Here is a 27,374-nt window from a genome sequence, read left to right as displayed (position 1 = left end):
CCAGACGCTTGACAAAGTAAATTATTCCATTCACAAGTCTTTAATGTCAGATACATTAACTTTACATATGAAGCTGTACACTTTTTTTTTTTGTACCATACCCCACACATCCTATGGCCCCTTATGTGACGCACTGCATACATAAGAATGCCACACATTCACACAAAACTGAAAACAGAATTTTCAGATACTTCTGGCCAAAAGATAATACAGAGAAATACAAATTGTGGAACCTGTATTTTTTTTTATCCTCTTGCGTGGATTTTTGTTTTTTCTTACACACGACTAGTCAACATGCATCATTATAAACAACTCTTGCAACCCATATGAGAACTGAGACAACACACACACACACACACAAAATACTTATTTGGAGGCAGCTGCATCCACCACAAACTCCCCAGTTGCGGCATCTGCCCCAGATGGAAAGCAAGAGTTGGGGATTCCAATCATTCTCTTCTCTAGGAACATGATCTCAAGATGGCACGTTGTAAATGGAAGTAAACAAGAGGGTCCCTCCTTCAGGAGGTGGCAGACCATGGGCATTTTTTTCCCCTAAAAAAATTAACCGCTGGATTTGTCATGTCAGATACCACATGGAGGCAAAGCTGGTTGGTCAAACTTCAAAACAAAAGGGGTGCCACCATGTAGACCAGGTGGACATCAAAAAAAGTGACAGGGACTCGGATGGAACTGAAAGAATCTTTCTGAGAAATTACTTCACATTCTGGCCATCCAGGAGAACGCTCTCCCTTCTGTGTGGAAACAGGAGAGCTCTATTCAGCGCTTCAAGAATACTCCAGTTGGTTCTGTGATATTTGTACATAGCACATCTTGCATAGTCTAAGCAGAACGTTTTCCCTCCACACCAGTATCTCCCCCCAGTCTAGTGCTATGTGACTACAAATCAGTGTAATCCTTAGCCACCTTAGTCAAAAGGGCTAAAGGATGATAGCAAACTGGAGTTCCCACATCAACAAAACACAGAGCTGGAGGAAGACCAGAACATACACACGATGCATGAAGGGCCACATGTTGATTCCTACATGCTCACAAAGAGAACTGGACTTCTGCAAATATTCTATTAAGTGCAAAGACACCTCAAACAAGCAACAGTTTGTACAGCTGGGGTAGTTCTTCACAAAGAGGAATAAGGGCTGCTAAAATACAAAATACACTGATTTTAAAAGCAACACATAGAAATCAAGTGCTGTAGTCTTCATATCTCAGACCTTCATGGCATTTCTGACTGGGCTTCAAATAACATCATCATTCAACCAAATTAAAAATAAAAATTCACTTTGGACTGAATTACAGGACTTCATATATCCAAAAATGTTCCATTTATCTACTTCTTCCTAACACTAAACATAAATCCATCAAACCTATGGCTCCTTCAGGTTGAATCATGAATCATCTAAACTCTTGATTCCCTCCTTGCATTCCCAATTTGGTCTCTCATTTCTCATTCTGGACAAGCCCTAAGTTGTCCAATTTTTAATATTAGGACACAAAAAAGGGAGCGCCTCAGTCTAACATTCAATTCTAAGAGCTGAAATTACAAATTATCTTTTCAAATACAGTATGAACTCAACTTGTATGCTTTCCTTTTGAAAAACATTATTCCCCCCCCCACCCACCCAACACACCAAAACACAAGCCGCCCAGCCTCAGCTTTCAAATCTCTGGAATCTCTCTACATTTGCCCCCAAGTCAAACTTAAAAGCCAACACTTCTGTCCTCTCTGCTCTCTCCTGGCAATTTGTGCTTATTTGCTTATTGGAAACTCTTCAAAATCATTCTGACCCTACGAAATGTTCAGCATAAAAATATCACTGTGCTGTTTGAGTAACTTTTTTTTCTTCAGCCAAGGACTGTTCTTTCTTCTAAAAGATATGAATGGCCCAGGGACTGCAGGGTTATGGCTGGTGAAATGCCATCGCTAAGAAGGTAAAACTTTTAGGTTAACTCTTCTGCCTGGAAAAGGGGAGGAGGAGGAGGAGGAGTTGAGGCATCAGATGGCTCTTATAAGCCTTGTTTTCCCATCAGCAGAAGGGAAAAAGCAGCCCTTTAGGAAACAAGAATGGCAAAACTTCCCCCAGCCCCATTTTGTTCCTTAACTATTGTTCCGCCAACTATTTAAAAAAAAAAACACCTACAAATAATGGGCTAAACATTTGGCTTTGCCCACTGCTGAGGTGTTCTAAGGGCAATAAAAAAGGATGCTGGCGCCATATGTGGCCTGCAAAATAATGCCTTGCAGGTTCATATTAGCCTTCCCTAAGCTGAATACGTCCAAAGAGTTACGCTCATCCCTGCTCTCTGAGCGGTCAGCTTGGCCTCCTGTTTTTCAGGCCCTGGCCGTGCTGAGACTGACAGCATGTTTGCACTCAACACAGCTAGAGGGCAGAAAGATTAAGGCTTAAATAAAAGCACCCTTCCCCTTTTCAGTGCTGCTCCCACAAACCAAGTCACCATGCGCTCAGGGATCATCCAAATGCCATTGAACTGACATCTCCAAACTCTGTATGCCTTGGAAAATAAATCTTGCAAAGTTGTTTTTCCTTCTTCACCACTTACCACATGGGTGTTACTTCCATCAGAGCTGGCTTACTTTTTATAGATACACAAAATCCATTTTTTTTAATTCATCTTCAAGGCCAGGACCTAACATGACCCCCTGCTCCTTTTCCTTTTTTTAAATTCGTCCAACAGGCAGGCACACTTTGGGCATTTGCTCTCTCTCTCTCTCTCTCTCACACACACACACACACACACACTCACATACAGACACACACTTCAAGATTCTCCTCTCTCTGAAGCCCTTCTGCACTTGTCCCCTGTCCTGGAGGACAAGAAAATATTTCTTCTTCTTTTTTTGCCAGCTTCCCTTCCCTTCCCACCCACCCCTCCCCCCTAAATAATGCTCAATAGCATTCATACTCAGGTATTTAATAAGCATCTCTGAGTCCCCTCTAAACAGATTGACACCTTGCCCCCCCGGTCCCCACCCACCCTCTCCCAAATCCAGGCTTCTGGTCCATGCATGCCGGTTAGTGGTCTTGATCCCAAAATACAGTCTGTGGCTTGATTTTACCGTATCCTGGTGAAGAGGTTAAGAACTGATACAGACTCCTAGGAGTGAAGAGACAGAGAAGGAAGCAATTAGCATTGCATTTCTTAGAAGTGTTTTAACAGAAGATCTCTGAATGGGTTGTAATATCACCTGGAAATGTAAACATATTCTAACACTAAAACAAAATGAAATAAAGAATATGGAAAATCCCTCTCTCTCTCTCTCCCTCCCTCTGTCTCTCCCTCTCTCTATCTCTCCCTCCCTCCCTGATCCACACACATACACATGCACACTCCCATACAAAAATACCCATACAAATTTGGAGCATTTCTACTATGGGTGGCTTTCGTGCAGTGACCATTTGTTCAGTGACCAAACTTATAATGCTGCTGAATTGAGTGGTAGGTCATCACAACCTCCCTGCAGTCGTTAGTCATTTGTGACCTTCCTTACCAGCTTAAGAGCCACAGTGGCGCAGTGGTTAGAGTGCAGTACTGCAGGCTACTTCTGCTGATCACCAGCTGCCAGCAGTTTGGCAGTTCAAATCCAACCAAGCTCAAAGTTGACTCAGCCCACCATCCTTGTGAGGTGGGTAAAATGAGGACCCATATTGCTGGGGGCAAGAGGCTGACTCTGTAAACTGCTTAGAGAGGGCTGTAGAAGCACTGCGAAGCGGTACAGAAATCTAAGGGCTATTGCTATTCCCACAAGCAAAGTCAAAGCGGAAGCTGGCAGGAAGTCACAGTCATGTGAGGTCCTTGCTTAATGACTTGCACCGTTCTCACTTAATTATGGCAACCAGAACTGCTGAAACTGCCACCGTTAAGCAGCACAGTTCATGTGGTTTTTCGAGTTATGACCAGGTCGCTTAATGACAAGTCTCTGGTCCAAATTAGCATCATCAAGCAAGGGCTACCTGTATCCCCATCATCTGACTATTACAGGCTCTTTCATGCAGGCCCAAAGAGCTATTAACACAACAACAATCTCTCTCCTAATCCAGAACAATCCAGCACTGAATTTCTAACATTGGTATCTGGAAGTCTCCAAGAAGCCAGCCAGCAAAGTATGGGAAAAATCAGCCCTTGCCTATTACCAGTCCCAAATTTTAATATCCAGAGGTATCCTGGATTTGAACCTGAAGCCTCTACCTAGCCATCAGGACTAATAGTAATAGTACCCTCTCTTTCAGGATATCTGCCTGTGCCACTAGATCTGAAAGGATAGGCATGTTCCAGGTGCCTTCCCTAAATGTTGCCAGAGAGTGGGAGGCAGGGAGCATGCCTTCTCAGTGGTGGCCCCCTGCCCTTTGGAACCACCCTTCCAGGGCTCGATTCTCAGAGCCTTCTGAAAAGCCTTGAAGGCCTGGCTTTTCCCACAGGTATTGGGATAGTGTAAGTCTGGAGCCAGGTAAAGTTCTTTATGGATGTGTGGGAATGTTTCAGGGCAGTGGGAATTTCTGTGTAGGATGTTATGTTTTTTTTTCCATTGTTTTTACTGTCACTTGTGAGCCACCTGAGGTTATGCTGCATAAGATGGGCAGCTAGATAAATCTTTAAAACAAGCAAGGTATTGACTGCTCTGCTCCACCTTTCATGTCTTAACTCCACAGAGGCTGCCAGTTACAATCAAAACAGAAAAATAGCTGCACTGGGTCACAGAGAACACCTCACTCACATGTTCCCATATGTCCCTGAAAAGTCCCTAGCACCCTTCTGACAGAGGCAACGGATGTTAAGGATGATATTCTCCAATACAATTATTCCTGGAAGATAAGCATGATTTCTTTATAGTCTACTTTTCAAAATGTGTAAGTTCTTCTAAGACGGCCTTCAAATATGTGCAGAATACAACAGCAATGATTGATTTGAACTTCTGAGCTGGCACTACATTGGGATGGAATTCATTAACCCCCAGAGGTACATATCTAGCCACTTTCAGGGCAGAAGATAAAAAGATTTTTAAAGACAGACAGCAGCTCAGTTTGAGGCTGAAGCTTTGTCTTCAGTCATTCAGGTGGTCCATTTCTTGTAAGCATCACCTCATTATGTACCACTGGAACTCAGCATTAGCTTCAAAGATGATTGCTCAAGTACATGGGGAAAAAAAAACCACACACAAAGATTTTACCTTGGTAGAGCGAGTTTTGCTGAAAACATTCCAAAACCTCAGTGTCTCATCCCCGGCTCCTGTCACAATGGCTTCTCCATCTGGTGACATTGCCTATAAAAGAGAGTCGAGGAAAACAATTAATACTATTTATGTGATTTATACAGCAACCCATCTCATTTACGTGTCTTTGGGCAGCTCACAATAATAATAAAAACAGGTTAAAAACAATAGAGCATATAAAAAGTATTCATAATCAATTTTAAAAAAAAACAGAAAATCACGATCAGCAGCAGAATTCATCCTACATCAGTTCAACACGGTCCCTGTAAGAGCTCCCCACCATTACTGGACCCACAGGCACAGTGACAGTGGCAGAGCCACGTTTTCAGGGCCTTCCTAAAAGGCAGACAATCTAAGTCAGAGGGGATAATGTTCCACAGGGCAGCTGCCATGGAAGTAACGGCTCTCTTTCTGGGTCTCACCAGATGAAATTCTTTTGCAGACAGGACCCATAACGTGCCTCTCATGAAGGAATGGGTAGATGTAACTGGAAGGGGTGTTCAAATAACCTGGTCTTATGCTATAGAGGACTTTGTATGTCACAACAAGCACTCTGAACTCAGAAGCATATGGGGAACCAGTGCCGCTGAACCAACGGAGCAGAGTATAATGTTGTGCTGATGGAGGTGCACATACTGTAACTGCACATGCTGCTATATTCTTTACCACTTGCAGCTTCTGGATGCAGTTCAAGGGCAGCCCCGTGTAGAGCACATGATAGTAATCCAGTCGAGAGATGACCAGGGTATGAGCAACTGTGAGCAGAGCCTCCTGGTCCAGGAATGGGCACAACTGGAACATAACAAGGAGTTGGCCACAACTGTCACCTGCTCTTCAAGCAGGACTATGAGTCCAGGAGAAGCCTAAGACTGCACAGTTTGGGGCATCATCGAGACCCAAAAGTGGTAGGTTCTTGGAATCAGTGGACCTCAAAATCCAATGCCATTCAGTCTTGCTAGTTGAGCCGAAGCCTAATGTTCCCATTCAGATCCATTTTCCCACTCAGACTTATTGTTCCAGATTTCAGAGGAAAGGACGCCAACATCATCACTTAATATGCAAAGGGTGGAGAGATATCTGGGTATCTCCACCGGGTATCATAAATACAGTGATATTTCCAGTAGATGACCTCATGCAGCAGTTTTGTGTAGATATTAAATGAGAGTGGGGAGAATATAAAATCCTGAAGAACTTCACAAAGCAGGGACTGAAGACGGGGGATCACTTGCTCCTTTCCTTATCAACATAAGACTGGAACTTGACCCCAGAGGAAGGAGGAGAACCAACACAAAGTGTTGACCTCCAGGAGCACCAGCACAAGACACTGTCAACACCAACTTCTGGAACCAGAGCAGAAGGTATCATGATGGATGATATTGAAGGCAATCAAAAGGTCAAGAAGAGCAAGGATGGATGCACAACCTCCATACTCACCAAGTAAAGGACTCTGTAGGAATGCCCAGTTAGCTTTGCAACCTGAGTCAAGGACGGGTACTTCCAAACGAGGATCTGGTTCTGTGAGTATCCGTGAGTGCTCACCTATAGAGAGAATATCCTTCAGGTCTTAACTACAAACAAAAAGCAAGCACAAAGGCCGAGGAGGGGATCCCAATTATAATTTGACTTTTGAGGGTGTTGATGGTAGCCTGTAAATGGGTTTTCCATAGAAATCCTTATCAGTTAACATGGTTAAGAAGTATGAATTGACCCATTGATATTCAGTTGCCAAGTTATGCCCGACTTTCTGCGACCATATGGACCATAGCAAACCAGACACAATCACCCCCCTCACCGATCTTTCACTGTTTCCCCAAACCCATATTCACCATGCCAATGACACCATCTAACTATCTCATCCTTTGCTATCCCCTTCTCCTTTTGCTTTCAATTGTCCCAGTCAAGGAATTATTTGGTCTGCTTCATGATGGAACAGAGATCAAGAGATAGAAAACATTCCTTACAAGTTGCTGAAAGAAAAGTTTATATAAGTGGGAACTTTGAGGACCCAAAATAAAAGCAAAAAACAGTATTTTTATTCAGTTCCATTTTTAGTTCAGAATCCCTCCAGTGATGTAACTTCTCCCATAAACTGATGCATTATTCACAATAGCTCTGCAAGGTAGCTGGGAATGAGGGGACAGTGCTCAAATTATCAAAGGACATAACAGAACATAGGTATGCTTTTATTAAAATGTGTAAACTCTGCCCTAAGCCTACTAACAGCAGCTAAGGGCCCCGATTGCTTTTAAAGAGAGGAACAGCCCTACTCTAGCGGAATGATTGCTATTCTAGCATCCAGCATCTTCTGCATTGATGGCAGCTAAAGAAAAGAATAGAATACTTTCTTTGGCCAAGTGTGATTAGACGCACAAGGAATTTGTCTCTGATGTAGAAGCTCTTAGTGTTTGTGCAAAGCAATAGAATCATCACCATCATCCCAATAAGAGAGGGTAGTAAAGAAGATAATAATGAGGATATAGTAATACTACAATTATACTACATGGTTAAATATTCATACCGTGTTCCTCCCAAAGTAAGACTGTGTCTTATATTAATTTTTGCTCCAAAAGTCGCATTAGGCCTTGTTTTTTGGTTAAATCAGGAGTGTCAAACTGGCAGCCCAAGGGTCAGATGCATCACACTCAGGCTATGCCCACCCTAGCTCTGCAAAAAATTCATTGTGATACGTCACGTGACAGCAATGTGACATGGCGCGTTTGACACCCGTGGGTTAAATCTTATTTTCATGGAAATGCATCCACCTGGCTGACAACTTTAACTGGAGTTTATTTTTGGGGTAGGTCTTATATTATGAGCATCCCGGAAAAAAATCATGCCAGGGCTTATTTTCCAATTGGGTCTTATTTTCGGGGAAACACGGTAGACATAAAACCCACCTGAAAAGAATTATGTCTCAAAGCTTCCAAGTTCAACATGATATTCCCTGTGTCACATTGAATTCTGCTAAAAAAAAAAAGAGCCAAACTGGGAATCCTTCTCCTATGCCTCAACCAAGGGAGGGAGGCTGCTTTGCTGTTCCCGTATCGTCCAATGGTTCTTACCAGTTCATTGGCGTGCTTGGACCAAGCAAGGTTGCACACTTGTGACCCTGTGTCAATACACTGCAAAGGCTGTCCAGTTAAGGTATTCCAGAAACGTATACAGCGGTCAGCAGTCCCACCTCCTGAAGCCAGGAGCCCATGCTGATGAGGGGACCAAGCAATAGCTTTGACTGCTGCGAGGTGCTCTGTATACTGCTGGACGGGGCTGAGGCTGGAATGGTTCCAGACAAGGAGCTGGAAAGGAAAGAGAGAGGCCCGTGAGCATCATGCTTTCAGAGCAGAGGGGCTCTATCACATTTGAGGCAAAGGCTCAAACGAGCTACCACTTGCATTCTTTGCCCCAAGACTGTGTTTTGCACGCTGGAAGGGAGGAAGAATAGCAACTGGAAAAAGGACTTTCTTTCATTGCCCAGTTTTGATTACAGTAATCCACTGAGTTCTAGACTGTATTTTTAAATTGAAAGATCAATACCATCAATAATCAAACAGATTTTAATTGGTTTGTGGACTGAACTGTTTGATTCATTATTAGAATACAATGACATATTTGGAATTAGGCCTCAGGCTTAAGAGAAATTGGCTATTACTACGTTTTAAGTTTGAACATTTTTATTCTTGCCTTTCTTCCAAATATTTACATATTGTTTTTATTTATTTTTTAAATTAAACCATGTACAGGTAATCCTCGTCTTATGATTGTCATTGAGCCAGGAATTATGGTCATGGCAGTCGTTAAGAGTGTCACCTCTTGACTGTGCCTGATTTTACAAGCTTTTTTGCAGCAGCAGTAAAGAAAACCCATTTTCACCAATGGCAGGCTTTTGTCGGAAGCTGGCAAAAATAAGCTGAAAATCATGGTCATATGATCATGGGACACTGCAAACGGCTGTAAATGTGAGCGGCTTGCGAAGCACCCAAAATGTGATAATGTAAGTGGTGTGTGTGTGTGTGTGTGTGTGTGTCAGTCAGAACCTTGAAAATGGGTTGTAAATGGTTCTGGGAAGGTCCCTCAGAACTTCAAACAGCAGCTAAGCTGAAGTGTATGTTATATTGCATCCCTCGAGAGTCATCAAAACAATATCCAATAATAAACTAGAGATAAACATTAAAAACGGTGCATTATTTCAGAAAGGGATGGGAAAAGATAAAATTAGAATCAACACCAACCTAATACAGAAAACCACACCTTCATCAAGAGATAAAATGGAACCAGATGGATCTTCCTACTAATATAACCAGTGGTGAAAGGCTGAGGGCCAAAATGTCTCCCCACAGTCTCAGTAAGAGAACAGATGAAATTTAAAATCTTATGTGGTGCTTTAGGGAAGAACTCTTTGCCGTCTCTGATTACCTTACTATGAACATACTGTTCAGACATATTTAAATTCAAATAAAAAACAGTGTCATATTCTGTGTCAAGGACAACTGCTCTTGTGTGCTTCCAGCATTCTCTTAATTCAAGGTCCAACCCTCTACTCTCCTACTACGGAGTATCACAGAAATGCAGCAACCATAGGTGGTGTATCCACAGCCACCCTGGATCAGCAGCGGTTAAGGCCAAGCTGGTCACCAACCGCACCTTGTTGTCATTCCCACCAGATGCCAGGAGCTGGTGATCTGTGGACCATTTCAGCCCACACACTTCCTGCCTATGGCCTTGAAGGCGCCGCTCAGACTGCAAGGGAGGTGTCCGGATGTCTCTCTGGAGGATCATCCGGTCCCGACTCCCGGAAGAGAGCTGATCTGCATTCCATGCCAGAGCACCTAGAACAGAAGAGTGTTGTGAAAACCATGAAAAACAGTGTAGTAAAGGAAAAATCCTTTATGAAGAGACGTTCTTCATAGGAGGCTGGGGAAGGGCAGAGGCCAGCTGGGCAGTCAGAGGAGGACCCAGGCCCATCCCCTCTCCATCCTAGGGCACGCAGGGAGGAGAGGATAAGGGAGAGACGTGAATGGTGTGGCCTACGGGGGATGAAAGGGCCTTGATCCCCTTCATGGGCTGCAGCTGTGAGAACTGGTTAAAAGGACGGACATGCATATGGATCAGTGCTGGAAAAAAATCATGGAAATATCTCTATAGTCTGTTGTTCCTCTCTGAGTTTGGGTCCTTCCCAGTGTGTGTTCCGATATCTGAGGACATCTTCAAGCCCTTATCTTGCCTGGTTCCCTTAATTGCTTCAGTGTGGTTTGTGTTGTTTTTACTCTTATAATTTATAGGCATTTTTAGTATAAACGGCATTTCCTCCTTTTCGTAACTGCTTGTGGGGGAGTTTTTTGTCTCCAGTCAAGGATATTTGGAGCTTTGAAGCAAAGTGAAGGAATAAAAGGGGCTTCACCTGTTTTTGTGACTGTGTTTATTTTGTACCCCATCCTGGGTCATCACACTTCCAGTGCAACATCCGGCATAGGATGCCAGATTTCATAATTTCATCTTTAACAATGAAAGAACGCTAAAAAACAGAACTGCCTCGAGACTATGAAGGAATTACAGTCTCGAAAGAAAACTGAATATCCCTGTTGTTTAAAGCTAAGACGTGATTAAATGTTGCGTATGTCACCTCTTCTGAAGCATATTCCAATAACTGGTGCCTTGTTTATCCAGAAAGCTATTGCTCACCTATTCCAATACTTGTTTTGACTAGCAACAGCAACTCTACAGGTCTCAGGAAGGTCCCCCCCCCCCCAATTGCTGAGTGAAGAGCCCTTCTCAATTTAATTACTAGGTGTGTTTCTAGCCACTGGATTAGGTAGAACATTAGCTAATTGCTCGTAGAGAATAAAACCAGAAAGTTATGCAGCACAATATATTATTTTTCTTTGGTAAAAAAAGAATTACAGCTAACCAAAATAACACAAAATTATGAACAATCTTCTGCATGTTCAACATCCAGATTAAAAAATTATCTAAATCCTTGAAATGTTAACATCTCTCCTAAAAAGTAAAGAGCATCTACCCTGTTTATCAAATTAAAAAGCAGCTTAACAATAAAAACAGCCACAGTCAAGGCATGAGTCCCTCCACAGAAAACAGCTAAATACAAACCCTTTCAAATCCTAACCTCTCTGGAACAAAACCATTTTCACTTAGCACCTGAAAATTAAGGGAGAACACATGGCAAGCACATCCAAAAACTTGCAGCAACCAGCAATGTCCCATGCCAGGTTACAATATTCTAGCTTTCCAACAGAACATGAAGTAGGATTACCAAAGATGATCTCAGTACGTGGACAGGTTCACAGACAGGAGAAGATGGCTTAGGAAGCATTCAAGTCCCAGATAATTTAAGCTAGGATTATGGAAGAACGGGGCTATATCCTCCACTGCAATGTTCTCACAATGACTAAAAGTTGTCTACAATGCTAAGTATAATGAGAATTTATTACTGAGCAAGGAAAAATTAACATTCGAGGTGGGATAGAATGTCTCCAATAGACAACATCACTCAGCTTTCCTTACCCACTCTGGCCGTGTGACCTTCCAACATTGAGAGCTTCTTTCCTGCTGCAGCATCCCAGATCTGTACAAAACCTTTGTGGGTCCCAACTGCCACCAAATTGCCCTAAGCAGGGGGGAAAAGATATCAAACATATGGCTGCAGGAACTATCACTCCCCTGGGAAAACACTGCTCCAAATACTGTCCCAGCTCCAGAGCAATGTTGAAGAACATATTTTTATCTCTCTCTCTCTCTCCCTCTCTCCCCCTCCCTCTCTCCTTTCTTTCTCTCTCTTGTTAGCAACTAAACACCTAAACATTTGCTGTTATTTATTTCGCAGGCATATGTATGCAGATTCACTCACACAAAATTTCTGCAGGACGCTGAATTGCACTTTTTATGGTAAGGGGGCTTTGTATGGTTTTGCAAGATAAGTTGTTATAAGATAAGTTGTAAAATAACGTGGTTGTGCAAATGTGTAATATGTATAAGTATATGAAAGTAATAATTTTGTATCAGTATAGGCAATAACTGGATTACCTGATCTGAAATCGGCCAGTATGCTCTATGGAAGGGGCATCTTTGCAAAATTTCTCTATCAATTAATATCCTTTAACAGGCTATTTCAGAGATATAACCTAGAATCTTCTGTCTACAAAGCACTGCTGAGCTACAGCTCTGTTGCCAACATACTATAAAGGTTTAAAAGTGATCCACCTGTCTTGGTTTTAGCCCTTTAGTCCTCTTATACTGTTTCAATTTAAGGAGTTTTAATTCTAAAGCTTTCACTACATTATCTATTTTTCTGGTCTTCTCTTTATTATATCCCCTCTTTTTTATATATAACTAACTCAAGTTGGTGAACACACTTAATACTTGTGACTCTTCCTTTCCACCCCACAACAACCCTTTGAGGTGAATTGACTGAGAGAAAGTGACTGGCCCAAAGTCACCCAGCCAACTTTCAGGCTTAATGGAGGCCTAAAACCCATACTCTCCTGATTTCTAGGCCAGCATCTTAGCCATTATAGCAAATGGCTCTCAATCTTGGTCTCAGGCCTGCAGTGATCACATACTAACCCGTTCTGACCATCCTACAGAGGTAACAGAATCGCCTTCCACAGATAGATCACATAGCCGCGTCACCTTGGGAGGAAAAAAGTCAAGAATCAAAAATCTCTGTAAAGGCACTGAAAAAAAAAGGGAATTCATACACTTGGGTTTCAGAAACCTCTCTGGTATTTTTGGCTTCAGAAAGCCAAGCAGTAGGAAAATTCTGTCCTTAACAAAAATTTCAAAAATTTCCAAACTCCCAGCAGCTGAAAGATACTGTTTTTTAATTTAAATGTGTTGCATGCTCAGAGCAGGAAACCCACAAAGCTAGTCAAAAGTCAGACTTCTATAAGGAGAAAATTGACTCTCTATTGGGGGACATGTCCAAGGGCAGGAATGTAAACTCTTGTTCCAAACAACAGGCTTTACCTGGCTAGTGCAAGCACTCCAAAGGTAGACACATGTCCCAAGACCAACACTAAGGACGTTGAGGGATGACCAATCGACTAAGTTCAAGTAGAAGTCATCCTGAAGTTCTGGAGCATCCAAAACTTTGAATGGAATCTTGGATATCTTCCTTGTGGGCTTTCGAGGTGATCGAAGTAATTTTTGACTATTGAAAGGAAAAAGAAAAACAAAGTTGAGGAAAGAACTCAAGAGAAGGAATATCCGTTCCCCCCAGGTATACCCTGGTTTGGTGACCCACTTCCTACAAATATACACAAAAAATATAAAATATTTAAAAATTGCCAAAAGAATCTGGCTGTTCTACTATTTCCTGAAGTCATTTCAGGAATTCCAGACCATTTAAAGGACCACCTCTCTCCTATTACATCCACCCAGCCCACCAGGATGGGAAGGTGGGGTATGTTGCAGATCCTGTCTATTAGGGATGTATGGTTCATGGAACCATGAAAAGGAAGTGGTGGTGGGATCTTCTCAATGGATCATCATTCCCCCAAGGTATGATTGACCCTCCACTGTGTTGCTTTTCCGAAAGGCCCTGAAGACGTGGTTTGGTCAGTGTGCCTGGGGACCATGAATGGAGAATGGCTGATGTGATTATGTTGCTGCTACCATGAGGGGAAGGTATGGGTTTTTATGTTGTGGACTTTTTAATGCCTGGAGTCACCTATGTGAGAACTGGACAGCCATGTAAATAACCATCACCGGCTATTAGTCATGATGAGTTACATTCTTCTGGCAGAACGGGAAGTAGCATGCAAGTCGGGTGATGGTATTGCCCTTCTTCCCTATTTAGGGCTTTTTCACATTTTGAGAAATGAGTGCTAGACTAATTAATTTTTGTTTAATCCAGCACTGTTCGTCTTGTGTTCTGAAAAAGATATTTTTTTTACTTTATTTCTTTCTCTCTAGGTAAACAGCTAGAGATCAAGCAGGGGCTGGTTATTCAAATGCTGGGGATGCTTTCTTTGAGAGTTGTGTACTGAGCAATGGTTGAGACCTAATGTTCTAAATTCCACACCACATTTCCTTCCTGTTCATTCACACACTGACATTGTTACATGGCTGGTTGGCTGGGGAATTCTGGGAGTTGAAGTTCACACATTTTTAAATTGATAAGGTTGAGAAACACTGCTTTAGAGGGTTGCCCTGTAAAATTCCTAGAAATAATATATTCATTGATTAATAGTCCAGGAAGTAAAAAGACTAGATGGACTTCTGGTTTGGGTCTCTTCAGCGACAGACTGAAATCCGCGATCGTGTGCGGTTTCGATCTGTGCTCGCCGCTGGAACACCCTGATCCTTTTGATTCGGGGCTGAAGCCACCCCATAGAGGTGGTGAAGAGGGGAGAGATTGCTAGCCGAGTGGAGAGCAGCCGCATTTCTCCTTCTTGGCTGTTCTAAACTTCCTTCCCCTAAGGCGGTTGCAGCGGTGGTCAGAAATGGCCACCTCAAAGAAGAACCCGACTGGATAAGATTGTGCAGGAAGAAGACAAAGAGGAAAGCAGGACAGACTGGGCTAAACAACAGAGAACATCTAAGCAAGGTACCCTGAATCTAAAAGTACCTAGAGGGATACTTCTGAAAGAAGATCTTTAAGCAGCGAAGGAGAGAGAAAAGGAGGTTAAAAACCCTTTTTTAACCTTTATATTGACAATTACAAATGGTATGGAAATAAATTTATATTAATCTATTTTGACACTAATAGGCAACCTTAAGCTGAAATCTAAGTGTCAAAAGCAGAATGAAGATTTTTTTCTTGGTCATTTTAAAGCCCTAAAAAGGAGAAGAGTGGAGGCAAAAGTGGGGGACTTGGAATAATGGAAAAATGGAGTACCACCTGGAAAAATAAAGAGGATTAACAGAGCAACTTTGAAAAGACTCCCGAGGATACATTGTAACTGAAATCTTATTAAAAGATACAGTAACCCACGGAAAGGAAAAGTAAAGGAAAGAAACAAGAAGGAACAGTCTGGGATCATTTGGTGATTTAAAAAAAAAAGTTTTGGGCATTGATTTTTTTCTTTCTTTTTCTGTTTTTACTTAAAGTCAATTGGGTGGTTGTTCAAAAGTTTTTAAAATGCCATCACTCCTGGAGGAATTGAAGATGAGTCTTAAAAAACAGAAAGAAGATGCAGAAAGGGGAGGAAGATCCTTTGGCTTCATATTTGAATTTTTTGAAATGGAGATCCTGAACTATGAAAAGCAAAAGGAAAAGCTTCAAGAGCAAGAAGAGGGCGGGACAAAGAAGAAGCCATTTTTAATGATCAAATAATGCAAAATGTGGTAATAAGGGGTAAAAGGGAGAAAGGAGTTAAAAGTTTGAGGTCAAAGGGAACAGCCAAAAAGAAACATAGTCTGAAAAAGAAGTATAGAAGCAAGGAGAAGCAGAAAAGAAAACTACAGAAGGGAAAATGAGAGAGAGAAGGGTATAAAAAAGGGATGAGAAAAAGGGGGGAAAGATAGAAAGGGAAAGAACTTATGAGGGACAAAAACAGGAAATAAAGAAAAAGGGGAAACGTACTAGGATTAAAGGTATTTGCTCAGCTAGAAAACATAGAGTCAATGGTTAAATTAAGTTAAAAGTGAGGATTCTGCAAAGGTACAAAAGATAAGTGTTGTGACAGTAGAATACTGTAATGAGTTAGAAATGAAATAAGTAAATAATCTATGAGATAAAGCTGTATTGCTTTGTAATGGTATGTTTATTTATAATTAATGAAATAATAAAGAAGAGAGGGAAACATTGCAATTGTTTCTAAAGATTGATAAAATATTGAAAAGAAATGTGAAAGATTTATAAGGAAATTTATACCAGTTATTAGAATGAATTTGAATAATTATTTTGCTTATTAATAGCAAATAATTTACAAGATAAAACTGTATGACTATCCAATGGTATGCTTATTAACAGTTAAGTAATAATGAAGAAGGGAGGGAAACATTTCAATTGTTCTCAAAGATAGATATTGAAAAGAAACGTGAAAGAGTTACAAGGTTCATACCAGTACTAGAATGATTTTGAATAACTATTTTGTTTATTAATGTGTATGTATGTATGTATGTATGTATGTATGTATGTATGTATGTATATTTTTAGAATTTTTCTTTTTACATTTTCAAGGGGAAGTACCAAGCAAAGTCTGAATGATGAGATCTACATGATATAAAATATATATTAGAAATTTGAATGTTATAATTTCAGAATGCACAAATTCAGTGTTTAATGAGATTTCATATGATAATAACAATAAGATTTAAAGGTGTTGCACTTCGATTGGCAATCATGGGGGAATTTTGCTTCTTAAGAATGTTGGAAGAGAACATATGAAATTGTAAACAAGACAGACGAAAGTATAAGTACAATGAATAAAAAGATATAGAAATTTAGGTAAAAGAAATACAATTGAATAAGCAGAAAATGAGATAACCATAAAAGAAAATTAAGAGAAGGGAGAAATAGTGAGAAGTTGGAAAAAGAGTAATAAGATATGAAGTTGAATACATAAGGTGAATATGCATATGAAATTGTGTCTGTATGGAAATGTGATAACCTGGAACCATGCTGTACTCAAATAAGATGTTTTATTTGTTTTGTTAACACTGAATAAAACTTTATTTAAAAAAAAAAGAAGACTAGATAAGATTAAACTATCAAATACACCCACAGAGTTTATGTGGTTCAGATGCCTTCTGAATAGAATAGAATAAAGGGACTTATATACCGTTTTACAGCCCTCTCTAACCAATTTACAAAGTCAGCATATTGCCCCCAACAGTCTGGGCTCATTTTACTGATCTCGGAAGGATGGAAGGCCGAGTCAACCTTGAGCTGCTTAGAATCAAACTCCTGGAGTGAGCTGCAGTAATTCATTCTGACCACTGTGCCACTATGGCTCTTTTAATAATACCACTAGTAACCACAACAAATTTCAATTCAACTTCCAGTTTGCAAACCACAAGGTGGCATTAGTTCCAAGGTTATTATTCTGCATGGATAACCACCATCCCATTTCAAATGGTAGCCAACCTTTTGTTGCTGACAGGGGAGAGGGAGTATGGAGAGACCTCGTTGCCATCATCAGGACTGGAACGTTTTGTGGTGAGAGAATACTACATTAACAAGGAGAAAACAATTATCCCCAAATTAGCAAACTGAGTTTTCTCCCAAAGAATAAGCACTTGATTTCACAATCCATTCAGACTTTACATATTGCACTAAGCTATCATTTTTATTTCATTTTGGCTTAACATGCTCTCTGAACCCCATGCATTGTGACTATTCAACAAGAACCTGGCTTAGTGCAATGTACCGTATGTATGAAGTCAGTCTTGCCTTCCTATCTGTCAAATGCTTACAGCCTGTTTATTTTTCTTTGTCTTCAGCCTTCCTTCAATAGGCAACAAGGCAAGAAACAGAGAGTGACTCAAGAATCTGCTTCAACCACATCCTTTTCAGCTGTAATTAAGAAAAACTCTGAAATAGCCTCCCCAGTGGCTTATCTTTGTTTGCTTTCAGACAAGCAACATGTTAGAAAGACAATAAATAACTTCACATTGTTTTATGATGTAATTCTTTTCAATTTGTTTCAAGATTTTTTGTTGCATTTTAAAGTTCTTTTTTAATTTTAATGGGAGGAGACTCAGCGCCTTAACAAAGATCAAAGATATTAGAACTATGCAAAGTATTCAAAATAACGGCTTTATAAACATGTTAGGAGTCACCAACCTTTTGGGCCTCAGGGACCACTAAATTCATAATTTTAAATCCCACAGACCGTTAATATGATCTGCCTAATGACCGGCTGGGTGGTTGTGGCTAGGTGGTCATGTGACTGAGTGGGCGTGGCCAACTTGATGTCACTCACATCGAGGGGCATCACACTGGCCTCTTCTTGCCCCTCCCCTCTCAACCACTCCTTGCCTGCTTGCCAGGGCTCCTTGGAGCTAAGTAGCCCCCATGAGAAAGAGTTGGCAAAACAGCTGGCTCAGTTCAAATTGGATCTGACCAAGGCAGCAGAAGCATTTCACTGAAGCCTACGAGAGCACAGGCTTTCCAAGCAGAGGGAAGACCTGCAGGTGTGTAAGGCCAGGTAGTGGTGCCTGGAGGCTCAGCAGGCTGAGATGGTCAGCCAGTTCCAGGCCATGATGCAGCCCCACTGGAACAAGGCCCTCCAGCTCTTTGCCACCAGCAGCACTTCCCTCCAGCCTTTGCCCAAAGCCCTGCACCAGGAGGATGAAGCAGACCCCAAGTCGGAATTTCTGCCCCCCTCTGACCTGCACAAAAAGACCCCGATGGGGGAAGACTCTCTGCAGCAACACAAATGTTCATTGCACACATCCGGCCCAGGGGCAGTAGTTTGAGGATCCCTGATTTAGTGCAATATAAAAATGCAAATAATTTTTCTGCGGACCACCAAAATTTTCTCACGGACCACCGGTGGTCCACGGACCACCAGTTGGAGACCACTTTGTTAGAGCATGTATCACAACTCTGTTTGAAGACAGCTTTTTTTGCTCTGGCTAACTTGCTTCCTGATGTATCTTTTTAAAATGTTTTGCATACTTAAGACACAATACTTAAGACCCGATATCTGAAGACTCATTTTTCAATACCGTGAAAAGGCTCTTCTTCTCAGGCGTAGAGGGCTGCAGCCTCCTGTCCTCAGTCTGTGGATCTTGGACTTTCTCAATACCAGCTCCAAGGAGTTCATTTTTTAGCAAGGCGGAGTAGGCAAGGCCATCTGCACAAACAAAAACCTTGTCAAACAGATTGGCCATTTCTTAAAAAAATAGGTTAACTGGAAGCATGTAGCAACCTACAAAAAAAGCCGCGCAAAAAATATTTTTTCAAAACATTTTTTAAAAAAGAAAGAGACATTTAGAATAGAATAGAATAGAATAGAATAGAACAGAACAGAATAGGTTTATTGGCCAAGTGTGATTGGACACACAAGGAATTTTATCAAAGATATTCGTAATCAGGAGGTTGGAGACTGAATTTCAAAGTTAGCCAAATCTGTTTTATTGGCAATGTTAGTAAAATTAACAAACGGCTACTGTTATTATATTTAATTAACTTACAAACAAGGGACATAATTATTATTATTTCCAAAAGATATTAGTAAGCAGGTGGTTGGAGACAACATTTCAAAGTTAGTTAAATCTGTCTTATTCTAAAGAGCTAATATATTTAATTACAAACATGAAAGATGAGTATAAGTAATGCTGAGATCTTATTAACATTAGTTAAGGATCCCTTATTCTTCCTTAAAACTTATATTGTTTTGGCAAAAGCTTATGCCTCTGCTAAATATCTTCCTCATGGCTATTATGTAGTGTTCTCCCCCAATGTCTATGGAGATTCTCAGTCATCCAGGTCAAGATGGCAAAGACAAACAGCAAACCAGGGTACTGCAGTCTAGCACAAACCAGCCTACCCCAATCTCTTCAGAGGGCCTAAGGCATGCAAGCAATAGGCAAGATATGGTCTCTACCTTTGCCATTGTCTGAAGTGGCATCTTTTGCTTTTCTATTTTGACTTGGAGACTTTTCATTTTCCTAAAAATGCAGATAAAACAATTAGCATGCGCCCATTTTGAGAATTTCCAAACTTCTTTTTGCTTTCAAAAGGCAGTATAATTGTTGTAAAGCTTTCTAAGCAGCCTCACTGCAGAAGATTCTGGGTCACATATCAGAGATTCTACTTTGACCACTTGCCAAATTTGGCACTACTTATACTCCCGTATTTCCCTAAATTTAAAAATTGTTCCAGAATCTATTTTTCCCTCTTCAGAGCTTAGACATTTTAGAGAAATATGTAGTTCAAGGAACATTATCTATTACAGCTGTTCTTTTCACCCAGAAATTCTAGTATTTTTTAAAAATGCCAAAAGTTTTCAAAACACCTCTTCAATAAACATTGCTATCCATTCACTCAGCTTGGTTTTATATTTTGCTTTGCAGCTCCACTCTCTGCTTTCAAAGGTTAAATAGGCTGCACCAGGGAGGAGACTATTCAGACTATTCTAAAAGCTGTTATCAACTGGCCCCCATCCCTTTTTCATTCAAATAAGCTTTTTTTAAATTTACAGTCTTTCAATACCTATCAGACAATTCCTACATGTATTGTTTTCCATTGATTTCAGAGTATGTCTTGCTGGTATATATTTATAACCAACTACTAAGAAAAAAATCTTACTTGTGCAAATTGGATATTTTTAAATAACTAAACCCATCTTCAAGCAGTCACTTGAAGTTCCTCAGCATTTTTAAGATCCAAAAGCCTTGCATCACAACTCCTGACACTCTGAACATCTGGACAAACCCTGCTTCACACATAAAAAAATCCCCAAATTTGACCATCATCTCCACCTTCACGTAAGTAACTGAAATTATCCTTCTAAAAACTTGGAGAGGATTGCCAGCCTGATTAGACATGGTAGGCAGGATAACCTGATTCTTGACAATCTTGGTCATGACAGTCCTAAGACATATGGTACCCTCCATATGGTTTAAGATTACAACTTCAATCACTGAACATGTTATTTTCTTTTGGATACTATCAAACATTTAAGGGAAACCATGACTGCAAAATATATATTTAAAACAAAACAAAACAAAACACACAAATGTAATGACCAACAGGATGGAAGAAAATATCATGTCAAATATTTGGGAACACCCCATCACCCACAACCAGTCAACCAACTAAATGGCTTTTCTGCAAAGCTCACATTTATTCTATGGAAGCTGATGCTCCAATTTGCTCCAGCTCGGGAAGGAATGAATCTGTCACCATGTTTACTAGGGGAGGAGACGGGTGAATTAGAAGGTGTCAGGGTCCTCCTCATATCTGTAACCTGGAATGTTGAAAGAGCAAGAATGGGAGGGAAGGAAAAATCAGAAAAGCAGCCACTGGAAATCCACAACAAAGACCAGAGACAAAACAGAATACAACTGCATTAAAAATGAAATCCAGCAATTACAGCAAAAAACAAGATTCCAGAATCTTTATACAGGTTGTCCTTGACTTACAACAGTTCATTTAGTGAATGTTCAAATTTACAACACTAAAAAAAGTGACATGACCGTTTTTCACACAAATGTTGCAACATCTTCATGAACAGGTGATCAAAATTTGGATGCCAGGCAGTTGACTCATATTTATGACGGTTGCAGTATCCTGGGGTCATGTGATCAGCTTTTGCTACATTCTTACAAGCAAAGTCAATGGGAAAACCAGATTCATTTAACAATCATGTTACTAACTTAACAACTGCAGTGATTCACTAACATCTGTGGCAAGAAAAGTTGTAAAATGGACAAAATTTACCTAACACTTGTCTTAAATTTAATAGAAATTTTGGGCTCAACTGTGGTCATAAGTCAAGGATTACCTGTATATTATATGAGCTTGGCACCTTTGTATAGCTTACCTCATTTTGCACTGTTGTGTTTATATATTTTTAACTTTGATTCCAAACTAAGTTAATTTAGGACCACTAATCACACAAAGACTTTCTGGGCAAAGTAGTAACCTTACATATACCTAATTAAAAAGACAATCAATCAATAAACAAACAAACCTTAAAGCAGGCTTGTCCAACCCGCGGCCCATGGGCCGCATGCGGCCCAGGTCGCCTCGTAATGCGGCCCAACGCCCACCCCAACCTTCATGAAAGATCCAGCGAGGAGGAGGAGGAGAGGCAGGTGCGAGGCGGGGCAAGGCGAGCAACAGAAAAGGCGGGCAGCCGCAGCCCAAAAGTCCCACCCCGCCACCTCCTGCTGTTGCCGCCGCCGCCACTGCTTCTGCCCCCGCCGCTGCTGCCGCCGCTGCTGCTTCTGCCCCCGCCGCCACCGCTGCTGCATTTGAAGGAGGAGAGGTAGGCGCGAGGCGGGCGAGGCGAGCAACAGAAAAGGCGGGCAGCCGCAGCCCAAAAGTCCCGCCCGCCACCTCCTGCTGTTGCCGCTGCCGCCACCGCTGCTTCTGCCCCCGCCACCACCGCCGCTGCTGCTTCTGCCCCTGCCCCCGCCGCCGCGCTGCTGCTTCTGCCCCGCCGCCGCTGCTGCTGCCCTGCCGCCGCCGCCACCGCTGCTGCATTTGCAGGAGGAGAGGTAGGCGTGAGGCGGCGAGCTTTCTTCCCCTCCCCCCACCCCGCAAAATTTGGCGGAAAATTATAAAATAAAAATAAAAATTATAATAAATAAAAAAATAAATAATAATTTTATTTTATTAAATAAATAATAATAAATAATAAAATAATAATTTAATTATTTTTTATTTTAATTTAATTTATTTTATTATTTTAATTAATTTAATTTAATTTAATGTAATGTAATGTAATTTAATTATTTAATTTAATTAATTATTTAATTTAATTATGTGCGGCCCAAACCAAATTTTCATCTTCTAATGTGGCCCAGGGAAGGTTAAAGGTTGGACACCCCTGCCTTAAAGGGAATTATATTTCAGCAAGTACAACTGAGCAATATTTGAGTAAAATAATCTTATAATCTGAACATTATTAGAAGAGATAAAATAGTAAAACCTCTCCAATCATGTCAAACCAAAAGTCCAAATATGGTTAATTTCTAGAAATACTGATTGCGTCCATTAATTAACCTCTGTGTGTATGTGTGTCATTCAGTGCTAATGATCACTTTTTAATACAATAGTATTTCTTCCATTAGAAACCATTTAACATTCCCAGCATTCTAAAATTATAAGAGTGAAATAAGGGTACCCCATTTTTAGCATTTGCTAGGATAATGCAAGCCACCCACAGAATTGCAGGAAAGGACAACAAAATCTTCACATTTAAAAGCTATTTTTATTTTATCATCTGTTTGGGCTGTTTTGCTTTTCTTTTTTTTAATTTTCAGAGCCAAAATCTATTATTGAATAAGTACAGTAAGTGTATTAAGCAGGGGAGTACAGAATGTTCTGACTTTAAATAATCACCCATTCAAGCTTAGAAAGGCCCATTCTGAATACTCCAGATAGGATTCAACCTGTCACTTTCAGAGCTGTGAATCCTTTCTGGATATTTAGAATCACTTAGAGCAGGGGTCCAAGCCATGACGTATTAAGCAAGGGAGTACAGAATGCCTCTGACTTTTAAATAAGCTCACCCATTCTTTCAAAAAAGAGAAGGCCCATTCTGAATACTCGAAGCCATTTCCAAAAGCTCCTGTCACTTTTGGAAGGCTTCGTGACCCACCGGACTTTTTTCGCGGCGGCCGTGATGCCGGGCCCCGCCAGCGCCGCGATGCCGACTGCAGTTGGACACTGACTTAGAGTATTCAGAATGGATTAGAACGCCTTATTTGGATCATTTAGTGCACAGTTTAATCAAGTTTACTTAGGATCATACTAACAATACATAATCTTGCAAAATTATTTTTTTATATTTAATATATATTTGTATATTTTCATCACATTGCAGAAAGATACAAAATGAGCACTAAATTTCAATCATCTCTTATCACTCAATTTTTTAAAACAAAAAGAAAATACTGAACTACTGAAAAACCCCACTAAAATATATGAATTGGAATGCTTCCTCATTCATTTCATTTTCACTCTTCTGTTGTGAATATTCCAATATTTGGCTACTAGCATTAAATATAAAGATGCATTACATTATTTTAATGAGACCTTTTAGATTTCTCCAAAGCAACAGGAACATTCTGAATCTGACTAACTGAACATTTGAAAATATACAAGTCTCTTCTAATATGAGTTCTGATTTCTTCTGTTGTTTCTTTCATCACTTTTCTTAGGCACATAACCACACACAGTTTTCCCAAGGCCTTACATAGCCTCTCAAAACAGGGATGCAACCCTGAGAGATCCTGAAGTTTCCTAACTCTTTAGAAGTTGCCACCAATTATTATTTTACAGTTAGGGTTAAATTAAAATTGAAAGGTAGTTTCAATTTTAATTACAAGTTTAAATTAAATGCATTTTCTACCACTCCCTGTTTTTGAAGTACACCCCTCTCTAAGATACACTTTATGATTGCAAATACAACAATACAAAACTAGGTAATCATCTGCAACTTAATCATGTAAACAATTCAGCATGTTTTTGCTCTTTAATATCTCTTGCACATGAATCTTTTTAGAGATGTATGCCACAATAGAAGGATTTTATTTCTTGTACCATACACTGGAAAATTTTAAATGCTTAATATTTACAGAAGGCATCATGTTTTCATTCTGGATGTTGATCTGACGGAGAAGGCGCCTTTCATAGTCTTGATCCATGATGGACAGATGCAGGACAGTGGGGGAAAGAGCCAAGGTGTCTTATAATAGTCTCACACAATTTTTTTGTGCATGGAGACCAGGGAATGACCAATAGGCTGCAAAGAAAAAGGCAGAACCAGTACATCAAACTCCAAGCAGTTGAAATGTTAAAACTAGCATATGTTATAATTGTGAGTTATAATTCCACTTTTAGTATTTGATGATACCTATTTTCACTTAGTTACAATGGATTTACACACTGTGCAAATTGCTCATTTATAGACATGATCAAGCCCGGATCATCCTATGTAGAAATTAGAAATGTTTTTCCCAGGCTACAAGCAAAAAAGTTGTGTAGCCAAAGTCTACTTATGTGTTAAAATCAAGGTGTGATTGGCATCATTCTTTTATTAGCTGAGGGGATTGGCTGGGACTAATTCTAGGAATCCATTGCTCTCCATACAATTAAACTTGTAAATTTAAAAAAATCACACATTTCTTCTGTGACTCTCCATTCTCATGATCTATTACAGACAGTAAACTCCTCAGTGTTCACCTGTTTATATGTGGTAAAGCAGGGCTCTTCAAACTTGACAGTTTTAAGACTTGTGGACTTCCACTCCCAGAATTCCTCCTTCAGTCATGTTAGCTTGGGAATCCTGGGAGTTGAAGTCCACAAGTCTTAAATTGCCAAGTTTGAATACCCTTGTGGTAAAGCATCATGGATACTACAAACAATTCAAAATATCCTTGCTGCTATTTAAATTGGAAAGCTGGGACTTAAAAAACCTTGAGAACTAAAGCTTAAAAAGTTTTACCCAACTCTGCAATGTTTCTCTGCAAAACCATGGCAAATACACTCAAGATCCTTCAATGCCTGTGCATACCTACTACCAATGAAACCTTACATTACTCGAAGTCAGTTTTGACTACTAGGAATGCATAGCCAACATTTTGTTTGCAAAAACATTAATCCAATATTTATGGCAAAAGAAAATACTATAAATAAGATAAAAGAAATGAGAACTTATAATTCTCATTTATGTGTAGAAATATGCAAAGCCATGTGTATCCTCCTCTTTCCTCACCTGAAATACCAGAAATTTCTGAAAGTCATAGAAAATATTTATTTTCCATATTCAAAATATGTACTACTTAAAATGTGTTTTTGCACCTTACAGAACTATAACACAAGGTCTTCCTTAGTCTTCCTTATAACACAAGGTCTTCCTTGCCCCTCTGAATGAACTATGATCTTGTATGCAGATGAATTTTGATGAACTTTTCATTTAAATCTGTCTCTCCTGTCTGGTTTACCTGACACACCTTGAAGTTATTTTTAAGCTCCATCAACCAGCAAATGGCATCTGAGTAAATTTACTTAAAACTTTCTCTAGATTCCATAAATGTGCCAATTCTAGGCCTTCCTTAGGCATGAAAGACACCTGGGTGACTTTGGGCCACTGGCACTCAAGACCCACCACCACACAGATTTGTTATGTGGAAAATAGAATGCACGAGTATCTTGTATTTGTCACCCTGAATTGACCAAAATATATAAAAAGCAGCATATAATTATTATATACATAACAGTGTGAAATCAGTTGCCAGTTCTTTAGCTGGTGTTGGCCTTTGTACAGAGATCCTCCTGAAATAGAACTCAGGATGTAATATATTATTAAAGTGTATGTGCAGATCTTTAAAAAGTGTCCTTTTGTGATTGATGGAAATTGTTGTCAGTGCAGGGATTTTGTAAGTGCTGCCAAGATTTTTTTGGTATGGCACCCAGTGTGCCAATAAGCACTGTAATTATTATTATTAATTATCTGACATGTTAAATTAGCAACATCTGTTGTCCTCAAAGGGCGTTGCACTAACATTCGTAACAGGTCATATTTGCCTGATAGAAATAGTTTTTGGCAACACTTATACAAAAAGCCAAAATAAATTATAACTATATATTTTACATTATTATAGCAGTGAACTGACAAAAAATGCATGCTGTGCATCCTCTCTATAATTTTTCCTGATGAAAAAAACAAAAGGAGAATGGGCATTTTTGTCTTATGACTTCAGTTTAAAAAAAACCTCAAAAATCACACATATATCCAGTCAATCCTAATCATCATCCATCAAGTGCACCCCTGCTTAAAGCCCCCAGCTTTCCTTTACAACACCTAATTCCCAACTTCTTCAATTGACACAATGCCTCCCCATCCCCTAGCCAAACCCAAGTCCAATTAATTCAAGGCATTTCCACATCTTAACACAAAACGGTTTTTTAAAAATGCAATGCACAAGTGGGCAGTGTTAAACAAATACAGATAAATATAATTCTTCTCCCAGATTGCCTCTATATGCTATACATGGAGATTGGGGGAGAGAGCTGCGCTTAAGCATCTATCACTGGACTATGGATGGAGATAACCAGCAGGGATCGGAGAGATATTGGGAATTAACCCCTAGCCTCCCTCCGCGCTCTAAATCGCTTTTATTATAGAGAACAAGAGATCCTCCCCAAGAGGCTGGTAGGACAGGGGTTCCTCGAGCTGCCTCCCTCTCCTCCTTATTCACCCATCACCTTAAATGCCTGTCAGCCTGAACGCTCCCGTAACAAGACAGCCCTCCCACCGCATCCAAGCCCAGGCAGCCCCGTCACCACATCACACGGGGATGCAACGGAGCCTTTCTCCAGAAGCCCCGCGCCCACTTTCACCTGGGCGCAAAAGAGAAAAGAATGGACTCGCAGGTAAGGAAAATATAAACCCTCCTCCCTCTCACCTGCCCTCAGCGAGAGCCATCCAATATGGCGCCGATTCGATTCTCTTGCCCACCCCTTTTCCCCGCCCACTCTTCA

The 27,374-nt window shown here is 40.4% G+C and overlaps 1 protein-coding gene across 3 annotated transcripts; it reads right to left on the bottom strand.

Annotated features, from left to right (window-relative positions):
• Positions 1-21: 21 nt before the first annotated feature.
• Positions 22-27,374, bottom strand: FZR1 (fizzy and cell division cycle 20 related 1). 3 transcript variants are annotated; one of them, XR_015746950.1, is made up of 15 exons: positions 27,299-27,374; positions 24,467-24,633; positions 21,001-21,126; positions 19,762-19,825; positions 18,881-19,008; positions 17,295-17,377; positions 13,229-13,412; positions 12,827-12,892; positions 11,768-11,870; positions 9,890-10,074; positions 8,311-8,544; positions 8,146-8,212; positions 6,683-6,787; positions 5,207-5,299; positions 2,939-3,135 (listed from the first exon to the last, which is right to left on the bottom strand). XR_015746950.1 is itself a non-coding variant. In XM_026671002.2 (14 exons), exons 2-14 carry the CDS (start codon positions 24,533-24,535, stop codon positions 3,094-3,096), a joined length of 1,482 nt encoding a protein of 493 aa, XP_026526787.1. In that variant the 5' UTR covers positions 24,536-24,633; positions 27,299-27,374; the 3' UTR covers positions 22-3,093. The 3 variants fall into 3 exon arrangements, 2 of the variants coding, with proteins under 2 accessions (XP_026526787.1, XP_026526788.1); XM_026671002.2 differs by lacking the exon at positions 8,146-8,212 and having other exon boundaries at positions 22-3,135; XM_026671003.2 differs by lacking the exons at positions 8,146-8,212; positions 27,299-27,374 and adding an exon at positions 27,099-27,119 and having other exon boundaries at positions 2,881-3,135.

This window comes from Notechis scutatus, chromosome 1 (genome assembly GCF_049901735.1).
Source record: "Notechis scutatus isolate UNSWTSFEM ecotype Mainland chromosome 1, rNotScu1.2, whole genome shotgun sequence".
Classification (NCBI taxonomy): Eukaryota; Metazoa; Chordata; class Lepidosauria; order Squamata; family Elapidae; genus Notechis; species Notechis scutatus.
This window is presented reverse-complemented; position numbering and strand designations above follow the sequence as displayed.

Bases quoted from the DNA above. Each gene is read 5' to 3' on its own strand.
- FZR1 (XM_026671002.2), bottom strand. From the start codon at position 24,535: ATGGATCAAGACTATGAAAGGCGCCTTCTCCGTCAGATCAACATCCAG. The intron at 5,300-6,682 runs GTGAGTATGGAG...TCTCTTTTATAG, and splicing joins CCTACAGAGTCCTTTACTTG to GCAATGTCACCAGATGGAGA. The intron at 3,136-5,206 runs GTAAAATCTTTG...CTTCACTCCTAG, and splicing joins GCAAAACTCGCTCTACCAAG to GAGTCTGTATCAGTTCTTAA.